At 44.9% G+C, this 21908-nt stretch overlaps 1 protein-coding gene across 1 annotated transcript; it reads left to right on the top strand.

Moving 5' to 3' along the window:
• The first annotated feature begins 6485 nt into the window (after nucleotides 1–6485).
• LOC115110540 (retinol dehydrogenase 8-like) lies at nucleotides 6486–17199 on the top strand. The gene is made up of 6 exons (XM_029636290.2): nucleotides 6486–6800; nucleotides 10849–11010; nucleotides 14932–15111; nucleotides 15253–15346; nucleotides 15533–15716; nucleotides 15945–17199. Exons 1-6 carry the CDS (start codon nucleotides 6695–6697, stop codon nucleotides 16170–16172), a joined length of 954 nt encoding a protein of 317 aa, XP_029492150.1. The 5' UTR covers nucleotides 6486–6694; the 3' UTR covers nucleotides 16173–17199.
• Nucleotides 17200–21908: the final 4709 nt, after the last annotated feature.

Raw genomic sequence — 21908 nt, forward strand, 5'->3', positions numbered from 1 at the left:
CAGTAAGGAAGTTAAAGCTTGGTCGCAAATGGGTCTTCCAAATGGACAATGACCCCAAGCATACTTCTGAAGTTGTGGCAAAATGGCTTAAGGACAACAAAGTCAAGGTATTGGAGTGACCATCACAAAGCCCTGACCTCAATCCCATAGAAAATTTGTGGGCAGAACTGAAAAAGCGTGTGCGAGCAAGGAGGCCTACAAACCTGACTCAGTTACACCAGCTCTGTCAGGAGGAATGGGACAAAATTCACTTATTGTGGGAAGCTTGTGGAAGGCTATCCGAAACGTTTGACCCAAGTTAAACAATTTAAGGGCAATGCTACCAAATAGTAATTGAGTGTAATTAAACTTCTGACCCATTGGTAATGTGATGAAAGAAATAAAAGCTTAATTAAATCATTCTCTCTGCTGTTATTCTGACATTTCACATTCTTAAAATTAAGTGGTGATCCTAACTGACCTATAACAGGGAATTTTTACTATTATTAAATGTCAGGAATTGTGAAAAACTGAGTTTAAATGTATTTGGCTAAAGTGTATGTAAACTTCCGACTTCAACTGTTGCTGTGCAGCAACACTCCCCATCCAATCTGACAGAGCTTGAGAGGATCTGCAGAGAAGAATGGGAGAAACTCTGCCAAGTTTGCAAGTGTCATGCCCAAGAAGAATTGACGCTGTAAACTCTGCTAAAGGTGAAAGTACCAAAGTACTGAGTAAAGTGTCTGAATACTTATTTCAATGTAATATTTCAGTTTTACATGTTCATACATTTGCAAACATTTCTAAAAACCTGTTTTTGCTTTGTCATTGTGGGGAATAGTGTGTAGATTAGAATAAGGCTGTAACGTAACAAAATGTGGAAAAAGTCAAGAGGTCTGAAATACTTTCCGAAGGCACTGTATGTCTCCATCTTGGTACAGAGCTCTCTGACTGCTGGATATACAGACCAGATTAAGTAGGTATACTTCTACATTTAGTTCCATATGTCACAGTGGAAGCTGAGGTTTATATATGATCACAGTGCTACACAATCTTCACACCACACCTGCTGAAATAAATCAAAGCACCTCGTATCTAAAGTAGCTGGCCGGGGGCACAGTGAGTGAACTCATCACGTTCCACCACTTATATCATAATATATCATTGCCTCGTTCCATCTTAGGCACCGACACACATCTGGGTGGTTCTGTCATGTTCGAAGTTGGTCAAAGTGTGTACTCTTGGTCATGTGGTCAATGGGGATATTTCACTGACCAATTCCCTACCAACAAGAATCTATAAAACTCTATAAAACCCTTGTCATCTGAGACTATAGATCAGATCTGTTGGCAGTTTTAGCCTTTGCATCCATCCTGTTCACATCCATATAACATGTCATTAGAAAGTCCCCGCCTAGTGAACTCATGACTGCGTAAACCACACTGTGGAGGATGGAGGTCTGTGTTACTAAGGACTAAATGTTCACAGGGGTTAGTGGGACCAGTGACTGGATACTGCATTTATATCATGGGAAAAAACACAAGACTTCTGTGCCTCCCTAAATGAGATCAGGTCAGGAAGTGACTCACATACTGTCTCAACAGGAGAGTGACTAATTGTGACTTTTTCCTAGTTCACTTTAGGTCCATTGTAATAGAGCTAGGCTGCCCTACCAAGCAAAAAGGCAGTAACTGCCCATTAGGTCGAAAATAAGTTAATGTAATTTTTGCTACATTAAATATATGCTTAATCGTGTGGACAATTATCCTGTCTCTATTGTATTGTGTTTTGGATAAAATGGGGGTCATGTTAGCAGTAACTGCATAAAGTCACTGTGAAACCAAGGTAAACAGTGGCAGGTAGCCTAGTGGTTAGAGCGTTGGGCCAGTAACCGAAAGATTGCTAGATTGAATCCCTGAGCTGACAAGGTATAAATCTGTTGTTCTGCCTCTGAACAAGGCAGGTAACCCACTGTTCTTAGGCTGTCATTGTAAATAAGAATTAGTTCGTTTTTCTTAGTTCAACAGGAGTGCACATGAGCAGGAGAGAAATGAGAGAAAGAGAAGAGTTACTGGACTATTAAACCCATTCTGATAGCTCATATAAAACACCAGGTCAGATTGGGGTTTGTAGGGGGTGTTAATGAAAATAATTACTGATGGGGGATGATTCAGCTAATTAACATTAAGGATTAAGTCTCATTAATAATCTGCTCAAACAATCGCCACCACTCTCATTCTCCGCTCTCTCACTCTCTGTCCCTACTCTCTATCTTTCTCTCTGTTCCTCCTCCTCTCTCTGTCCCTCTCTCTCTCTTTCTCTTTGGTTCTGTCAGCCTCAGAACCCTCTCAAATGTCTCATCCCTGTCTCTCTCTCTCCCTTCTCACTCTCTGGGTCCACTCTGTTACTTAAAGCTTTTGTTCTCTCTCCCACTCCCCCTACCACTCTCTTTCCCTTTTTTCCTTTCATTTACTTTTCCCCTCCTCTGTTCTCCTCTGGGAAGTTTGCATTCCACACCTCCTCAGCAGACTGCACACAAAAGAGCAGAAAGCACCACTCCTGACCTGTAGCAAACATTCCAGTCCACTGGGCTCTTTCACACAGCCACTGTTTGTGCTTTCAGAGCCAGTCCCATTTGTCCCCTCCAAATTCATTCAGCTCAGCCAGTCTGGTGGCCAGGCCACTGCTACAGGCAAGGGGGATAGAGCAGGCTGGACTAACACATTTAGACATGGACCAGCAATGCTATGTTTCATTGCAAAGTTAAGGTTACACGGAGAAGTATTTTTCTCACGTGCATTATCACAATTTGTGCACTAAAATAGTGTGAGTATTCAGTCAAACAATGAAACTTGATGTTTGGATTTATTCCCTGAACTAAATCATTATAACCAAGAAAAACTCAAAGTAACTCAATCATATATTGATTCTACTTCAAAGACCAAATCATCTCTCATTTTCAGTGAAATGAGTAGAAACAGCATTGACAGTGAGTCAGAGATAAATCTGAACTGAGGGATAAATAGAACTGATGGTTCCATCCAAAAGGCATACGTTCAAGTATCCTTCAACTCAGCAAACAGGAAATGGACTATTAGCCTCTTATGGAAAGAGAGAACATGTGTTGCCTCTCTCTAGTCTCCTGTCAGAACTGTGACTGAACTCCCATGAAGAGGATGAGGGACTTATGTGGCGCAGGGCCCACCTGGGGTACAATGAGATGTCAGAGAGAAAAGGTCAGAGGTCAGAGAGACGATTGGGGAGCGATCTTTTGGCAACACGTTTCCTTATGGTGTTTTATCTCATCGGAAGAGAAGAAAGTTACAGGGGAGAAGTGGTAGGAAGGTAAAGGAGGACTGAAAGATGGAGGCAACTTTGAGGATGAAAGAGGTGTAGTTGGAGAAAGTGGAGAGCCATAAAAAAGGAAAATGTATATATGGTTCTGAGGGAGGAGTACTCGTGGCAGGGGAAAACAACGTGTACGAGCCTGCACCATTCCCTCTCCTCCTCTCTCTCTGTCCCTTTCTACCTCCCTCCCTCCCTCTCTCTGTCTCTCTCTCTGTCCTTTTCTACCTCCCTCCCTCCCTCTCTCTCTCTCTCTCTCTCTCTCTGTCTCCCTCTCCTCCTCTCTCTCTGTCCCTTTCTACCTCCCTCCCTCTCTCCCTCTCTCTGTCTCTCTCTCTGTCTTTCTCTCTCTGTCTCTCTCTCTGTCTTCTCTCTGTCTTTCTCTCTCTGTCTCTCTCTCTGTCTCTCTCTCTGTCTCCCTCTCCTCCTCTCTCTCTGTCCTTTTCTACCTCCCTCCCTCTCTCCCTCTCTCTGTCTTTCTCTCTCTGTCTCTCTGTCTCCCTCTCCTCCTCTCTCTCTGTCCCTTTCTACCTCCCTCCCTCCCTCTCTCTGTCTCTCTCTCTGTCTCCCTCTCCTCCTCTCTCTCTGTCCCTTTCTACCTCCCTCCCTCCCTCTCTCTGTCTCTCTCTCTGTCTTTCTCTCTCTGTCTCTCTCTCTGTCTTTCTCTCTCTGTCTCTCTCTCTGTCTTTCTCTCTCTCTCTCTCTCTCTCTGTCTTTCTCTCTCTGTCTCTCTCTCTCTGTCTTCAAATACCAGAGTGATAGTTAGAAGGCTGCTGACAACATTCCTTCCCCTTCAGCACTTCTAATGTGTCTACCTCCACACACACCTGTCCACAGTCTCCCCAGGCAGGGGGAAATGCATGTCAATAACTCCCCCCTGCTCCTGCGTCCCTTCCCTTCTCACCTCAACTGGCTCCCCAGCCTCAGCCCACCACTATGGACAGAGTCTCTGGAGCAACACAAACACAAATCAAACATTCACACACCCAAATGTTACAGGATGGCTGTAAAGTGTCATTGACGGTTTGTGTTTTCTCATCTTGAGTCTGAAAAGTAGATCTACAGTACCGGTACAATTCTTAGAAATGTTTGTTCTTTGATCCATTGTGAAGATGGGGAGCACCATGTGGATATTATAAAGAGTGTATCGATAGTTTGTAAACAGTTCATTATTATCATATAAACCCTTTAAAACTATTTTTACCTTAACCATTATCAGTCAACATCTAATAAAAGTTGTTCTCTGGTTTACCCCCACGATTTTTCAGAGATTAAAAGTTGGGACATTGGCTTTTTTGGGGGTAGGGATTACATTACGTAATGCTCTGTGTCGACAGTAGTAGAACAATTCTTCCCAACCAACGGTTTTTTCATTCTGTTTCTCTGCACTGCTTTACCGCCATCTATTTTCTCCCATGTCTTGTATGTCATGTGCTGTGTGTGTGTGTGTGTGTGTGTGTGTGTGTGTGTGTGTGTGTGTGTGTGTGTGTGTCCTCTATACCTATCCTGCGGTAAGAATAGTGATCTCTGTAGCCTATGTTACGTTGTGTGGACTGTAAAGATGGAGGGGGGTTCATGAATACCGTACATCACAGGTTTGTTTGAGGTTAAATGCAAAGCACAGGAGATGGATGGATATGCTGAGAGAGAGACAGGAAGAGACAGGAAGAGAGATGGTTTCAGCTCACCTCTCTGGCCATGCAGCTGTGGCAATAACATATTGAGATATTGAGTGTCCAACAAGCCCTAACATGGGTGTGACCTTTGTACTCTGACCCAATCACCATCGCTACGGAAACCAGCCTGGTTTTACAATCTTATCATATGCACCTTTACACCTTGCTACGCCCACCTTGAGCAGAATTCCCATGTTCAAACAAGGCAATGTCTCGCTGTCTCCAAGCCAAAGCAACACATAACTATAACTCCAAACTGACAGACCACTATTGCACTGACTACAAACACATTCTGCTTCTTCTACCTATATAGACTTAAAATACTGCCCTTAAAACAGCATGACAGAATTGCCATCAATGACTTTTCTTCAGCATTGGATGCGACACAGGAATAGGAATAATAACTGCATTTGGGACTACACGGGAGAAGCCTTGTCTGTTCCAAACCCATTCATTCTGTATTTGTGTAATTGTTCATTCTGCCAGGAGATGGCAGGAGAGCTCCAGCGCTGGAAACGCATCTAGATTACACAACGTTACTGAAGGAGAGCTGAAACCACGCCAGTGTGAAATTTGAATATAGTGGCGTGACGTAGGACTAAACGCCACAATATTGAATTTTGCGCTTGACCTTCAATTGTTTTCACACTTTAATCTATAGGGTTCTCATTATTTTAACATTGTGTGGTCAAATTTAATTTGAATGGTCTAATAGCAGCACACAATTCTGATATAGGTTTCTACAATCTTAAACGTTTCTTCATTAATATTTATTTATTTTAGTAAGAATAATACTCTATAAAATATTTGTTTACATAAGCCAAAAGTAGGCTTACATTTCGGGGTTTTATGACTAGGCATAAATCAGCCAGGTCTCATAGACTAGACATAACATAGTAAATGACAATCCGGGTGGTCAAATTAGTATGATATGTTAAATTTGGTATGGTTACATAACATTAGCTTTAGCCACCTTGACACCTAGCTAACGTTAGCCACAACAAATTGGAATTTGTTACATATCATACATTTAGAAAATGCGTAGAATAGTGTACATTATTCTAATTCGTAACATATTGTATGAATTCAATTTGTAACATATAATATGAATTGTAATTTGTAACATAGCTTATCATACGAAATGGATGATAGACATCCACAAATTAATACCATACAAAACATAGTATGTACTAAATGAAGTAACTCAGATTTATGTAGTTTACAGAATAATACGAAATACTCTGAGACCAGGTTGCAGCAATAGGTAGGCCTATGTCTGACAGATGTGAATGCATCCAAACACAGCAATATTAAACATAGGCACTACTGGGAAATAAATATTTATTGAGGCTGTTGTTCAAAATTGCATGAAAAATGCTTATCAATGTAACCTCTACCCATATGTTAGGCTGCCACACACAGTAAAACAGGCATTCATTTAGGTTCTTTAGAAAAAATCAATTCAGGGCAAGCAGCATTTATCAGATTAAAAATTCTGCTGGCAGTCGAGTTTGCGAGGTGCCTCGTCTTTTTTAGTAAAGGATTTTATAGGACATGTGACTAAATTACCCGCTCACATGGCCGCTGTGTTTGCATGATCCGCTTTAGTTTTTAAAGTCCAGTGCTCGAGCTCGCTCTGCAACAACCATCCGGAGCCGAAGACCACTAAAACGCACGACCTAACCGGACAAGCCATGGCGAGCAGTGGACAAAAAGTAGTTCTGATCACCGGTTGCTCCTCCGGCATCGGGTTACGAATCGCCGTCCTGCTGGCCAAAGATGAAAAGAAGCGTTACCATGGTAAATGCGCTTTCTTTACATTGTTTATCTGCCTTTAACTTCAGAAGCTTGATCCGACATGCTGCTAAAATCCCTCTGGTCTTTGTTTGAACCCTTGTGGAATATGTTCTGTGTACAAATAGGGTCATCATTAGTCTATCTATCCAAAACAACTTTTACGCGCAGGTTTGACCTTTGCGCCCATAAATTGTAGCCTACGTGTTTTACTTTTAGACTAAATATCCTATTGCTAGTGTTGCTAGTGTAATCTCCTATTGCTAGTGTAAATATATATATATAATACCTATAATATATATATATTTCCTATCGTGAGCCCTCTGGTTCTCTATCCCCCTTGATTCATCTATTATCATCTGAAAGCTAAATTTCCGGGGTACGGCTCCGCGAGGATGCCGCTTGCCAGGCGGGGATCATAAAAGAGACTGCCAGTTCTCTTTCAAGTGACTTCTCTCGTACAAAGCCCTCTTTATCGCACTGAATTGTAGACCGCTGCACCGGTTTAGTGCCGTGTCTAATGCGCCTATAGTCCCCTCTCTGGAGCGAGTGTTGAAAGAGGGACAAAGTTTGAGACCTGTACAAGCGAAGGTTCACTAGCAAGGCTTGTTTGAAGTCTTCATCGGGGCTCAGCGGAGCTCGGGGAAGGTCGCGGACCTTGTACGTTTGTCATCCACTTTCCAGCTACAGACATCCCATCATTAATGTCAGTCTAGGGTTACGTAGAATTGTTCTTTCTTTGAGGGTAGTGGGGTCTTGGGATTTATTGCCGTGAAATAGAGGAGCGCAACAGAAGCGATTAACAGCTCCCTCAACAGTACTCAGGGTTGAATCATTCTCGTTGAACTGTGACCTGCTTCCAAGAAAGAGAGAGACCACATTGCAGAAAATAACATGATCTGTTCTCTCTGAAGGATCATGAAAATCCAGATTAAATATTGCGCTGTTATTCTGAGTATTAATTGGTAGCAGTGACATTTGCCAACTACAGAGAAACCTCAACAATCCCAGTTCAGGGCAGTGTGGTTCCATTCAAGAATGTTTACTAAGCTGTTGCCCAAGAATAATTCCAACAACAACTGAAAGAACAATGCAACTGTTGTTCTGTTGAAACTCATACATCTCTCTGTTGCTTGACAGACACCCAATTCTCTCATCATGAAGATCTTACTCATAGGTGTACAACACGTGCCCTTCGACAGACAGTATGCAGTCGAAGCTGGCACTGTCTGTCATAGTTCTCCACTAGCACTTCCACACCCTCACTAGTAAAGCAGATATGAGCAGTGCTTATTCTAGTCACACACCATTATTCCATTCTCTTCCACTCACTCCATAGATACTGGATTGTCATTGGGGGTTTTGGGTCAGAGGTTACAGAACCAGATGAGATAAGAGGATGTCTTCATTCGTCAAGGACAGCAGGTCTTCAGATCAGTGCCTGATTCGAGCTGTTGATTTCCACCATTGATCTCTATTGTGTAATACTGTTGTCTCTCTATTTCCGTGTTAGAGCTCATCAATAAACACAGACGTGGTTGACCTCACTGTAAACTTGGAATGGAGAATGTCAAGTCGCAAGATGCAAACATGTGGAAAACCTTTCTGTACATACTGTAGATGGTAGATACTGTTTGTTACTCTATGTAGGTTCAGTTCTCCCAGGTCCAGAGTTCAAAGGGAATCAATAGTGGTGTTACACAAGCGGATGGACGTGGAATAGACCCACTGACCTGCATGACTGTTGTCTGTCTGTCTGTCTGTCTGTCTGTCTGTCTGTCTGTCTGTCTGTCTGTCTGTCTGTCTGTCTGTCTGTCTGTCTGTCTGTCTGTCTGTCTGTCTGTCTGTCTGCATATAAACCTGTGTGCATGTCTACTATATATGCTTATCTATGTGTCAGTGGGTCAGTCATCAGTCTGTTCCATGTAGTCTCACATATCTCAGATCTATTACTCTCTCTCTCTCTCTCTCTCTCTCTCTCTAAATGTCTCTCTCTCTCTCTCTCTCTCTGTCTCTCTCTCTCTAAATGTCTCTCTCTCTCTCTCTCTCTAAATGTCTCTCTCTCTCTAAATGTCTATATCTCTGCCCCTCTCTCTCTCTCTCTCTCTCTCTCTCTCTCTCTCTCTCTCTCTCTCTCTCTCTGTCTCTCTAAATGTCTATCTCTCCCTCTCTAAATGTCTCTCTCTCTCTCTCTCTCTAAATGTCTCTCTCTCTCTCTCTCTCTCTCTCTCTCTCTCTCTCCCTCTCTCTCTGTCTCTCTCTGTCTCTCTCTCTCTCTCTGCTCACTCTCTGCCTAAATGTCTCTCTCTCTCTGTCTCTCTCTCTGTCTCTCTCTCTCTCTCTCTCTCTCTCTCTCTCTCTCTCTCTCTCTCTCTCTGTCTCTCTAAATGTATCTCTCTCTCTGTCTCTGTCTCTGTCTCTCTCTCTCTCTCTCTCTCTCTCTCTATCTCTCGAAATGTCTCTCTCTCTCTCTCTGTCTCTCTCTCTGTGTCTCTCTAAATGTCTCTCTCTCTCTCTGAACCTCTCTCTGCCTCACTCTCTGCCTCTCTTTTTCCTGCCTCTCTCTCTCTTGTCTCTCTCTCTCTCTTTCTGCCTCTCTCAATTCAATTCAATTCAAAGGGCTTTATTGGCATGGGAAACATACACTGCATGGCTAAAAGTATGTGGACACCTGCTCGTCAAACATCTCATTCCAACATCATGGGCATTAATATGGAGTTGGTCCCTGCTATAACATCCTCCACTCTTCTGGGAAGGCTTTCCACTAGATGTTGGAACATTGCTGCGGGGACTTGCTTCCATTCAGCCACAAGAGCATTAGTGAGGTCGGGCACTGATGTTGGGCGATGAGGCCTGGCTCACAGTCTGTATGGTCCTCGCTTTGTGCTTTGTGCAGGAAAGGGCCTTCTCCAAACTGTTGCCACAAAGTTGGAAGCACAAATCATCTAGAATATCATTGTATGGTGTAGCGTTAAGATTTCCCTTCACTGGAACTAAGGGGCCTAGCCTGAACCATGAAAAACAGCCCAGACCATTATTCCTCCTCCACCAAACTTTCCAGTTTGCACAATGCATTCAGGCAGGGAGCGTTCTTTTAGCATTTGCCAAACCCAGATTTGTCCGTTGGACTGCCAGATGGTGCAGACTTATTCATCACTCCAGAGAACGCATTTCCAGAGTCGAATGGCGGCGAGCTTTACACCTCTCCAGCTGACGCTTGGCATTGTGCATGGTGATCTTAGGCTTGTCTGCGGCTGCTTGGTCATGGAAACCCATTTCATGAAGCTCCCCATGAACAATTATTGTGCTGACATTGCTTCCAGAGTCAGTTTGGAACTCGGCCGTGAGTGCAACTGAGGACAGTCATTTTTTACTCGCTATGCGCTTCAGCACTCGTCTGTCCTGTTCTGCAAGCTTGTTTGGTCTATTATTTTGTGGCTGAGACTTTTTTGCTCCTAGACGTTTCCACTTCACAATAACAGCTCTTACAGTTGACTGGGGCAGCTCTAGCATGGCAGAAATTTGACGAACTGATTTGTTGGAAAGGTGGCATCCTATGACGGTATCACTTTGAAATTCACTGAGCTCTTCAGTAAGGCCATTCTACTGCCAATGTTTGTCTATGGAGATTGCATGGCGGCGTGCTTGATTTTAAACACCTGTCATCAACGGGTGTGGCTGAAATAGCCGAATCCACACACTTTTGGCCATGTAGTGTATGCAAGTGAAATAGACAATAAACAAAAGTGAAATAAACTCAAAAATGAACAGTAAACATTACAATCACAAGTTTTAAAGCATTAGAGACTATGGCTATGTACAGTGTTGTAAGGATGTACAAATAGTTAAAATAATATGGGTTTTATTTACAATGGTGTTTGTTCTTCAGTGGTTGCCCTTTTCTTGTGGCAACAGGTCACAAGTATGGGAAGACCCTCATGCTGCTTCCTCTGGATGTGTGCAGCGATGAGTCAGTCAAGCAGTGCATCAACAGTGTCTCTCTCTCTGCCTCTCTCTCTCTCTCTGCCTCTCTCTCTCTTTCTCTCTCTCTCAGTCATTGCCACCATGCGGGACCTGAAGAAGAAGGATAAGCTGGTGGAGGCAGCAGGTGATGCGTATGGAAAGACCCTCATGCTGCTGCCTCTGGACGTGTGCAGTGATGAGTCAGTCAAGCAGTGCATCAACAGTGTCAAGGACCGCCATATTGATATCCTCAGTGAGTTAACAGTGCTGGAACTAACGAGCTAAACCTCCTGCCCTGGCCTTTTGTGTGGCAATGACCTGATCTCTAGCCCTGGGACAAATAGCCTCGCCTTTTTCGTGTGTGTGGGTTTGTGAATGTGTGTGTTCCAGGGCATGCGTTCATCCTGCATTCGTCTAGGCCAGGGATATTCAACTCTTACCCTATGAGGTTCAAAGCCTGTTGGTTTTATTTTCTACTTGTTTAATAATTGGTGTCCCAGGTCTAAATCAGTCCCTGGAGGAACAATGAAAAAATGCAGTGGAACTGGCTCCGAGGTCCAGAGTTCAATTAGAAGGGTCTAGGCCTATGTGTATATGTACGCCTTAAAACTATAACCTCTGTTTCAACTGCTGGACTTTTCCAGGAAAACTGTTTCTATTCATAGGTTCACTCCTGACCCTCCACTCCCCGACACTACCCCCTCTACCCTTAATACAACAAAAACAGCCCAGCAGACTGTTACGTCACACCTCTCTATTTATTTCATTCATGTGCTGACACCTAGTGGTGACAGTGATTGGTGCAACTGTCTGACCAATGGGTCATGTTGAGTTCATGTTGAGTTGAGTTCATGTTTTTTAGTTTTTTAATTTAACTAGGCAAGTCAGTTAAGAACAAATTCTTATTTACAATGACGGCCTACCCCGGCCAAACCCGGACGATGCTGGGCCAACTGTGCACCGCCCTATGGGACTCCCAATCACAGCCGGATGTGATACAGCCTGGATTCAAATCAGGGACTACAGTGACACCTCTTGCACTGAGATGCAGTGCCTTAGACCGCTGTGCCACTCGGGAGCCCACAGAGAAAAAAATTCTTCCCAAAAGTATTTCAAGACACAAAACTAGTGTTCATACAATTCAAACCTTTATATAACTAGACAAGTCAATTGATGTCTATAGTATTCTCTCTGGTATGAAATCTGGTTTCCACTCAGGTTATGGATGTGTCACTGCAACCTTAAAGGTCCTCAATGATGTCACCATTGCCCTTGATTCTAAGCAATGCTGTGCTGCTATTTTTATTGACTTGGCCAAAGCTTTTCTTTTATTTTTAAATTGAACCATTATTTATTTAATTTTGATACAATAGACCATTCCATTCTTGTGGGCCGGCTCAGGAGTATTGGTGTCTCTGAGGGGTCTTTGGCCTGGTTTTCTAACTACCTCTCACAAAGAGTGCAGTGTATAAAGTCAGAACATCTGCTGTCTCAGCCACTGCCTGTCACCAAGGGAGTACTCTAAGGCTCAATCCTAGGCCCCACGCTCTTCTCAATTTACATCACCAACATAGCTCAGGCAGTAGGAAGCTCTCTCATTCATTTATATGCAGATGATACAGTCTCATACTCAGCTGGCCCCTCCCTGCTCCCTTTTGTGTTAAATGCTCTACAACAAAGCTTTCTTAGTGTCCAACAAACTTTCTCTACCCTTAACCTTGTTCTGAACACCTTCAAAACAAAGGTCATGTGGTTTGATAAGAAGAATGCCCCTCTCCCCACAGGTGTGATTACTACCTCTGAGGGTTTAGAGCTTGAGGTTCTCACCTCATACAAGTACTTGGGAGTACGGCTAGACGGTACACTGTCCTTCTCTCAGCACATATCAAAGCTGCAGGCTACGTCGTCCGGGTTAGGGAGGGATTGGCCGGTAGGGATATCCTTGTCTCATCGTGCACCAGCGACTCCTGTGGCTTGCCGGGCGCAGTGCACGCTAACCAAGGTTGCCAGGTGCACAGTGTTTCCTCCGACACATTGGTGCAGCTGGCTTCCGGGTTGGATGCGCGCTGTGTTAAGAAGCAGTGCAGCTTGGTTGGGTTGTGTATCGGAGGACGCATGACTTTCAACCGAGCCCGTACGGGAGTTGTAGCGATGAGACAAGATAATAGCTACTAAACAATTGGATCCCACGAAATTGGAGAGAAAAAAGGGGGTAAAATTCAACAAAAACAAAAAAAAGGAAAAAAAAGAAAAGAAAAAGCTGCAGGCTAAAGTTAAATCTAGACTTGGTTTCCTCTATCGTAATCTCTTTCAGCCCCGCTGCCAAACTAACCCTGATTCAGAGCGGAGACATCATTTATAGATCAGCAGGTAAGGGCGCTCTCGAGCGGCTAGAAGTCCTTTACCATTCGGACATCAGATTTGCCACCAATGCTCCTTATAGGACACATCACTGACCTTTGACCCTAGATGTCATTTATTTGACCTCCTCTTTCATATGAGCCCATAAGTTTTGTATGGAAAATTTTGGGGTCCCCATTTACCAAGGTAACGCCTCTCGAGGCGAGAACCCCTAAAATTGTATAATTCATTTTTCGTCGTAGGCGAAAAGTTTTAATATTTTCTCAAGCCTAATTGGATTCCGAACGCGCCGATATCAAATTTATACCCGTCAATGACAACGTTTCGCCTTGTTTCTCACCAGTTCTCACCAGTTCTCACCGAAAATCGTTTTCTCAATAATTTATTTCCCATTGGAATTTTGATTATTATTTTTTTTACTGTAATAGGCCATCCTCTCAAATGAGCAAGGCCGAAAGAAAATTTCAATTCCAACACTTTTTCACCATTGTATTAATATTTTAGTGTTCTTTTTATTACCTAGCCCTGAGTTTCACCTCTTGAGGTAATGTGATAAAAATGTTATATCTCAGGAAATACTGCTCTGAAATCATTTTCTTTTGATTGGAAACGATGGTCTAGTGCTTGCAAGACTCTACACCAATTTTGACACGTTTTAACGCATTTTTTGGGTGTTTTATGATGATTTCATAATGCTACTCTGGCCTGAGATGACCCGCACTAATTGATTCGGGAACCGGTACCGGGCAAACGACAAATGTTGCAAACGCTTTGCCTTCACTGTCATTTAGAGGACAACGTTGTGTAACTTTAGAGACAAAACTCAACGCAATTGCATATTGGGAACTATTTTTAAATAATATTTTCCCAATTCTGTACTCCCATAGAGGTGCATTAAAATTGAAGCTAATTTGAACCTGTGTATCGTTGTGCCTAGTAGGAGTAGAAACACATTGAAAATCTGCTCTGTTCCTGTTGATCTAGATCTACAAATTGAGACGATTTCTGTAAAGATTGGAGCTTAGATACCTACTGCAGCCCTCATCCTCCACATACAACACCCAGTCTGCCAGTCACATTCTGTTAAAGGTCCCTAAAGCACACACATCCCTGGGCCGCTTGTCTTTTCAGTTCGCTGCAGCTAGCGACAGGAACGAGCTGCAACAAACACTAAAACTGGACAGTTTTATCTCAATCTTTTAATTAAAAGACTCAATGATGGACACTCTTACTGACAGTTGTGGCTGCTTTGCGTGATGTATTGTCGTCTCTACCTTCTTGCCCTTTGTGCTGTTGCCTGTGCCCAATAATGTTTGTACCCTGTTTTGTGCTGCTACCATGTTGTGCTGCTACCATGTTGTGCTGCTGCCATGATGTGTTTCTACCATGTTGTTGTCACGTTGTGTTGCTACCATGCTGTGTTGTCATATGTTGCTGCCTTGCTATGTTGTTGTCTTAGGTCTCTCTTATGTAGTGTTGTGTTTTCTCTCTTGTCGTGATGTGTGTTTTGTCCTATATTTGTATTTAATTTATTTAAATGTTTAATCCCAGCCCCCGTACCCCGCAGGAGGCTTTTTGCCTTCAGGTAGGCCGTCATTGTAAATAAGAATTTGTTCTTAACTGACTTGCCTAGTTAAATAACGGTTAAATAAAACAATGACAAAACATCAGTTGTGACTAAAGCTTTAGAGCCTCAGCTCTAATCCTTAACGATAGGTGTCTGTACAGAAGGCTACAGCGTAGTATCGGTATAGTATCGGTAGTGTAACTACAGGTCTGTAACCCTTGTCTCTATCTGTGAGTCTCCCCTCAGTCAACAATGCAGGTGTGGGCTTGTTGGGACCCGTGGAAAGCATCAGTATCGAGGACATGAAGAGGGTGTTTGAGACCAACTTCTTTGGCGTGGTGAGGATGATTAAAGAGGTCATGCCTGACATGAAGAAGAGGCGGGCGGGACACATCGTGGTCATGAGCAGTGTTATGGGTCTACAGGGTAAGACTGGCATGCCAATGATTGAGGCGTTGGCTAGCGCACATACAGATCTGGACCAGCAGGCGAACTGTAAAAGCTGTAGATTCCGGTCCTGCTCTCTGACTACCATTCCTCCTGACCCTGAGTCTGCTCTGCCTGTAGGTGTGGTGTTCAACGATGTCTACACTGCCTCCAAGTTCGCCATGGAGGGCTTCTGTGAGAGTATGGCTGTCCAACTGCTCAAGTTTAACGTCCAGTGAGTTCCTCTCAGTCAGTCTTGTACTCCTATTGGGTTTCTGTCATTACATCTCTTGGTATCTTTCACAGTGGGCATTCAATTACAGCCAGTGACTCAATATCTGGTTACTGTGTCAGCAAAAATAAAGAATTGCCGTTACTGTGTAATAGATGAATAAAGATCTATTCTGTTCCCTCCGGTCAGTTTGTCTATGATTGAGCCAGGGCCGGTGCACACTGAGTTTGAGACGAAGATGATGGAGGACGTGGCCAAGATGGAGTACCCAGGAGCTGATGCAGACACAGTGCGCTACTTTAAAGATGTTTACCTGCCCTCCTCCAAGGATATCTTTGAGGCCATGGGCCAGACCCCAGAGGACATCGCCAAGGTTAGTGAACACGCTCCGCTCCCTGTGTCACTCTTTGGTTCATGGGATTTTGAGTTTGCCTAGTGTAATGGAACCAATGGAATAGTCCCAAAAGTACAAATCCAATACAATCTGGGACTCCAGACCAACAAACACAAAGTATTTGAAAGAAACTCAGGTGTGCTATAAACACTCAGATGTTCTCTCTCTCTCTCTCTCTCTCTCTCTCTCTCTCTCTCTCCCATGTAGTGTACTAAGAAGGTGATCGAGTCAAGGAACCCTCGCTTCAGGAACCTGACCAACAGCCTGTACACGCCCATCGTGGCCATGAAGTATGCCGACGAGACAGGAGGCCTGTCGGTCAACACCTTCTACAACCTGCTGTTCAACTTCGGTCCCCTCATGCACATCACCATGAGCATCCTTAAGTGCCTGACCTGCAGCTGCCTGCGCCGACGCACCATCTCACCGAACTGAGAGAGACCGGTCTTGGTATGAAATGTAACCCTATTCCCCATATTATGCATTACCAGGGTGAAAAGTAGTGCATTATATAGGGATAGGGTGCCATTTTGGACATACCCTGTGAGAAATATACAGTGGTGTAGCTCATTGACACCCAAACCTGGACCACCTGGGGGAAGGAGGGGGCATGTAGTTCTCGGCGAGAGAGGCCGTGAGAGAACCAGGAGAAGCTTTGGCCAGGCAACACGCACAATTGCACAAACACAGACAGTACAGTGTGACCTCATACATGGGGCTAGAAGTTTTTTCTGGTCAGATCATGTGATCGGGAAAAACTCCTGGCCCTCCTCATACATACACATGATTACACACAAACAACTTACCCACAAACACAGCCAGGCATCTCCTCCGTCCTGGTCTTTTGAGGTACTGTTGGGGCAATGACACTGTCTGTCCATCTGTCCGTCTGTCTGTCCGTCTGTCTGTCCGTCCGTCCGTCCGTCTGTCCGTCTCTGTCTGTCTGTCTGTCCGTCTGTCTGTCTGTCCGTCTGTCTCTGTCCGTCTGTCTGTCCGTCTGTCTGTCCGTCTCTGTCTGTCTGTCTGTCTGTATGTCCGTCCGTCCGTCTCTGTCAGTCTGTCTGTCTGTCCGTCCGTCTGTCCGTCTCTGTCTGTCTGTCTGAAAAACAAAGCACACATAACCAGTTACAAAGAATAACAAAAAACAACAGCATTGCAATCACAGTGAAAGCGTAACGTAGCACCCAATGAACTTAAGACTCAGGCCTTGCTAAACTCTTAGTACAATGCAGTATTTAGCTCTGAGTTACGAAGAATCTACTAGATTCCTTCATTGTACATTTGATTTGATGTATGTCTTTATAGTAGTATTGTTGTTTTGCTGTTTAATCATATTATTTCTGCATCTTTTTATAAGCTGAATGTGTGGTTTTTAAAAGTGTATGAATTGATAGATTGTTAATATCTTATTTTTGAAAGTAATTAATTGATTTAGAAATAAACTTCTTGGTTTACTCTGAAAGAGACAGCCTTTTTCTTAACGGCGCTGTAATGATGAGGCATTTAGCTCAATGTCTTTGGTGGCGTTTCCAGAGAGCCTGGTTTCCATTGTGCCTGCAGGACTCTATGTGAACCAGTTGGGGGCACTAGATCACTGTGTGTTCTCTCTAGCTGTACCCTCAGCTGGGGTGAGATTCCACTGCAGACACGATAGCACACATAGCTCAATGAGCAGGAGACCTGTTGAGAGTATTGCTTGTTGTCTAGGGATGGAGATCATTGTAGCCATATGATATTGGTTTGTTTTCGGGGGGTTGTAAGTCTTGATTAAGGTTATTGTTCTTTGAAGTTACTGATCTCTGTGAGTTGGGACTGGATAATGTTTTTCTAGGGTCTGAGTGGATGTTTCCAACCACTGGTGTTGAAACTTGTTCTGTGTGTGGTTCGACTGGAGAGCCAGTGAATGATAGTGTGTGAGAGAAAGTTGGTTTGCAAATGACCATGGAAATGTCTCCTTACACTCATAGCCAATAGGTCTAGTCCTGCTGTTAAGTATCCGTGTGTGTGTGTGCGTGTGTGTGTGCGCCTGCGTTCTTTTGCATCTGCCTGTGTGCAGTGTGTGTGTGGACCAAGCCGGTGATCTGTTGATGGATATAAAGAGGTCATGGCCTGCTCCCCCCCCCCCCCCCCTCACACACACACCCTGCTTTGTGCCATGTGAGAGAATATGACCTGGTTCCCATCCCTGAGGAGGGGTGAGCCCTGTTAATGACGGCCTCCTCCTCAGAAACGGCCCCACTGCACCCCAGAGCCTCCCTCACCAGCTGCTTCCCCCACACCCTCAGCCTTGGACCCTCAGCCCTGGATCCTCAGTCCACTGAGAGAGAGCGAGAGAGAGAGAGAGAGACACACACAGAAACCAAGAGAGGGAGAAAGAGTGAGAGAAAGTGAAAGAGAGAGAGACAGAGAAACCTACAGAGAGGGAGCCCAGGTCTGTCTGTAGAGTCCCTGTCTGTAGAGTCCCTGTCTGTAGAGTCCCTGTCTGTAGAGTCCCTGTCTGTAGAGCTGGTACCCAGAGGATCCTGGCTGTGTAGAGCTACGTATTGCAACAGAGGTAGCAGCCAGGTCTTTCTGTGCACTGTGCAGTAAGGGGAGCTACATAGGTCTGTGTGTGTGTGTGTGTGTGTGTGTGTGTGTGTGTGTGTGTGTGTGTGTCTTCATCAGAGGCGACAGCTACACACAATGGAACAAAGACGCTGTCAATCACAATCAAATGGGTGGGGGGTCAGTCCGGGGGGAGGGGGTGGAGCCTGTGTTCTGAATGTTGCCGAGGCCCCGATGTGGGACGCTGCAGGGTGGGGGTGGGGGCAGTGAGGGGCGGGGGTGTGTCTGATTTAGGAAAATTAGGGATGGGGTGCCCCAGGCTGAATAGAAGACCTGTTTACTAATTGAATGAACACAGGAGTTACAGCAAGTCTCATTAAACAAAAGGTATTATTCTTATCAAACCATTGTTGGGCACTTTTGTTTCAGAATCAAGAACATAATTGCGATATAATCAGGGGCAACATGATGTGGCTTGGTCTTGACCCTGTCGCAATTACTAAGCCACTAAATGCACACAACTCACACTGATGCACAAACACACAGCCTCCACATGCACACTCCAAATGTGTAGACTTATATAACCTTCACTTATGAACGAACTCTCAAGCCCGCATGCACACGCACACACAGGCACACACGCATACAAACACACACACACACACACACACACAGGGAGTAGCTAAAACATTTTCTTTGGCATTCTCATCGTCAGACACATTCCTAAAGTGTTTAGTCTTGGTTGTCGCCTGGTCAATTCTGGTTCAGTTCAGGCCCCTTCTCTGTTCCATCAGGACCAATACGTCATGGTCGTCCCTATGTCCTGAGAGAGAAGGAGCGAAAGAGAAGGAGAAAGAGGTGAGCGAGACTAAAGGAAGAGGGAGAGAGAGGGTGAGTGGAGTTGAGGTCTAGTCGAGTGCTTCACTATGAACTCAGGGCATGATGACAGATAACCACAATGCCAAGCTGCTGTGTAGGTTACCTCCTCTGCATCCTCATTCTCAATATCACTTAGATGATGCCTGACCAAGGTCTATTTGAAAATGTGCACTATACAAGTAAATGTCCTTTTGGGCGGATACACAGTGTCAGTTTTTGTTACCTACCAACTGTCTTTAATATGTGGGTCCACTCTCCTTAATGCTCCACTGTAAAGCAACCTCTTGTCTTGTTTTTGTGCCCAGCTGAATGAGATCATTTTGAAAACTATTGAAACTTCTACAAAAAATATCAATTGAGCGAAATAATGAAACGGAAACAGCAAGTATAGTAATAAGCAAAATCTTTATCAAAATCTTTCAAGTGCCAAAAAAACAATGGCCCATATTTGCAGCAGGGTGTTCAGTGGTGTCTCCTCTTGGAGAGTCGGCCTCTCTTCTTGTTAGAGCCACTGTTCTTGTTAGAGCCTCTCTTCTTGTTAGAGCCTCTCTTCTTGTTAGAGCCACTGTTCTTGGAGGTCAACACTGGAATAGTTGCAGCAGGGTGTTCAGTGGTGTCTCCTCTTGGAGAGTCGGCCTCTCTTCTTGTTAGAGCCACTGTTCTTGTTAGAGCCTCTCTTCTTGTTAGAGCCTCTCTTCTTGTTAGAGCCACTGTTCTTGGAGGTCAACACTGGAATAGTTGCAGCAGGGTGTTCAGTGGTGTCTCCTCTTGGAGAGTCGGCCTCTCTTCTTGTTAGAGCCACTGTTCTTGTTAGAGCCACTGTTCTTGGAGGTCAACACTGGAATAGTTGCAGCAGGGTGTTCAGTGGTGTCTCCTCTTGGAGAGTCGGCCTCTCTTCTTGTTAGAGCCACTGTTCTTGGAGGTCAACACTGGAATAGTTGCAGCAGGGTGTTCAGTGGTGTCCCCTCTTGGAGAGTCAGCCTCTCTTCTTGTTAGAGCCTCTCTTCTTGTTAGAGCCTCTCTTCTTGTTAGAGCCTCTCTTCTTGTTAGAGCCTCTCTTCTTGTTAGAGCCTCTGTTCTTGGAGGTCAACACTGGAGTAGATGCAGCAGGGTGTTCAGTGGTGTCTCCTCTTGGAGAGTCGGCCTCTCTTCTTGTTAGAGCCACTGTTCTTGGAGGTCAACACTGGAATAGTTGCAGCAGGGTGTTCAGTGGTGTCTCCTCTTGGAGAGTCGGCCTCTCTTCTTGTTAGAGCCACTGTTCTTGGAGGTCAACACTGGAATAGATGCAGCAGGGTGTTCAGTGGTGTCTCCTCTTGGAGAGTCGGCCTCTCTTCTTGTTAATAGATGCCACTGTTCTTGGAGGTCAACACTGGAATAGATGCAGCAGGGTGTTCAGTGGTGTCTCCTCTTGGAGAGTCGGCCTCTCTTCTTGTTAGAGCCACTGTTCTTGGAGGTCAACACTGGAATAGATGCAGCAGGGTGTTCAGTGGTGTCTCCTCTTGGAGAGTCGGCCTCTCTTCTTGTTAGAGCCACTGTTCTTGGAGGTCAACACTGGAATAGATGCAGCAGGGTGTTCAGTGGTGTCTCCTCTTGGAGAGTCGGCCTCTCTTCTTGTTAGAGCCACTGTTCTTGGAGGTCAACACTGGAGTAGATGCAGCAGGGTGTTCAGTGGTGTCTCCTCTTGGAGAGTCGGCCTCTCTTCTTGTTAGAGCCACTGTTCTTGGAGGTCAACACTGGAGTAGATGCAGCAGGGTGTTCAGTGGTGTCTCCTCTTGGAGAGTCAACACTCGTTGCAGCTGTTCAGTGGTGTCTCTTCTTGTTAGAGCCACTGTTCTTGGAGGTCAACACTGGAATAGTTGCAGCAGGGTGTTCAGTGGTGTCTTTCCATTTCTTGGAGAGTACAACGGCCTTTGATTTGTTGTTAGAGCCACTGTTCTTGGAGGTCAACACTGGAATAGTTGCAGCATCAATACAGGAGTCTGTCTGACCAGCTCCCTTCATCTTGTCCTGATCAACATCAAGCTCCAAAGCAACCATGGCCTGAGGAAAAAAAGAAACATGGCTCTTAAGTGAAAAACCAGAACTTGCAGGCGGTGGAGCAAGCAGTATCACATTTTTCATTTCATTTCAGGTGTTTGATCGTAGAAAGGACAGGCAGAGCAAGGCGGGTAGAAAGGACAGGCAGAGCAAGGTGGGTGGAAAGGACAGCATCAAGGCGGGTAGCAGCACAGGAAAGGACAGATTAGTGTGGTGTCAGCAACTAGCCAACTTCAGCAGGAAAGGATTCTTGCTACAGCGGGTGAACACTCGTGACGTGTAGTCCACAGAGCAAGGCGGGTGGAAAGGACAGGCAGAGCTACTTCTCTTGTGTAATTCAATCTCGTGTCTGTCTTGTCCCTGCTCTCCTCTCTGGGTGGAAAGGACAGGCAGAGCAAGGTCGGGCCTGGAAAGGACAGGCAGAGTTCATCTCCGGCCTATGTCTCCCTCCAGTCCTCGGACTTCTTGGCACTGACGGAAACATGGATCACCACAGAGCAAGGCTGGGTGGAAAGGACAGGCAGGGATCCTCATCTCTCCCAAGCAGGCATTCTCTCTTTCTCCCCTTACCCATCTGTCTATCGCGGCTGTCACAGGAAAACATCCTTATCATTTATCAGGTTCAGAGCAAGGCTTGGCCTTGATGGAAACCTCTCACAGTTCTGACAACCTCCCCACGGACATTCCTCTCTGCCTCCTTCTTTCCAGACC

Source organism: Oncorhynchus nerka, linkage group LG26 (genome assembly GCF_034236695.1).
Source record: "Oncorhynchus nerka isolate Pitt River linkage group LG26, Oner_Uvic_2.0, whole genome shotgun sequence".
NCBI lineage: Eukaryota > Metazoa > Chordata > Actinopteri > Salmoniformes > Salmonidae > Oncorhynchus > Oncorhynchus nerka.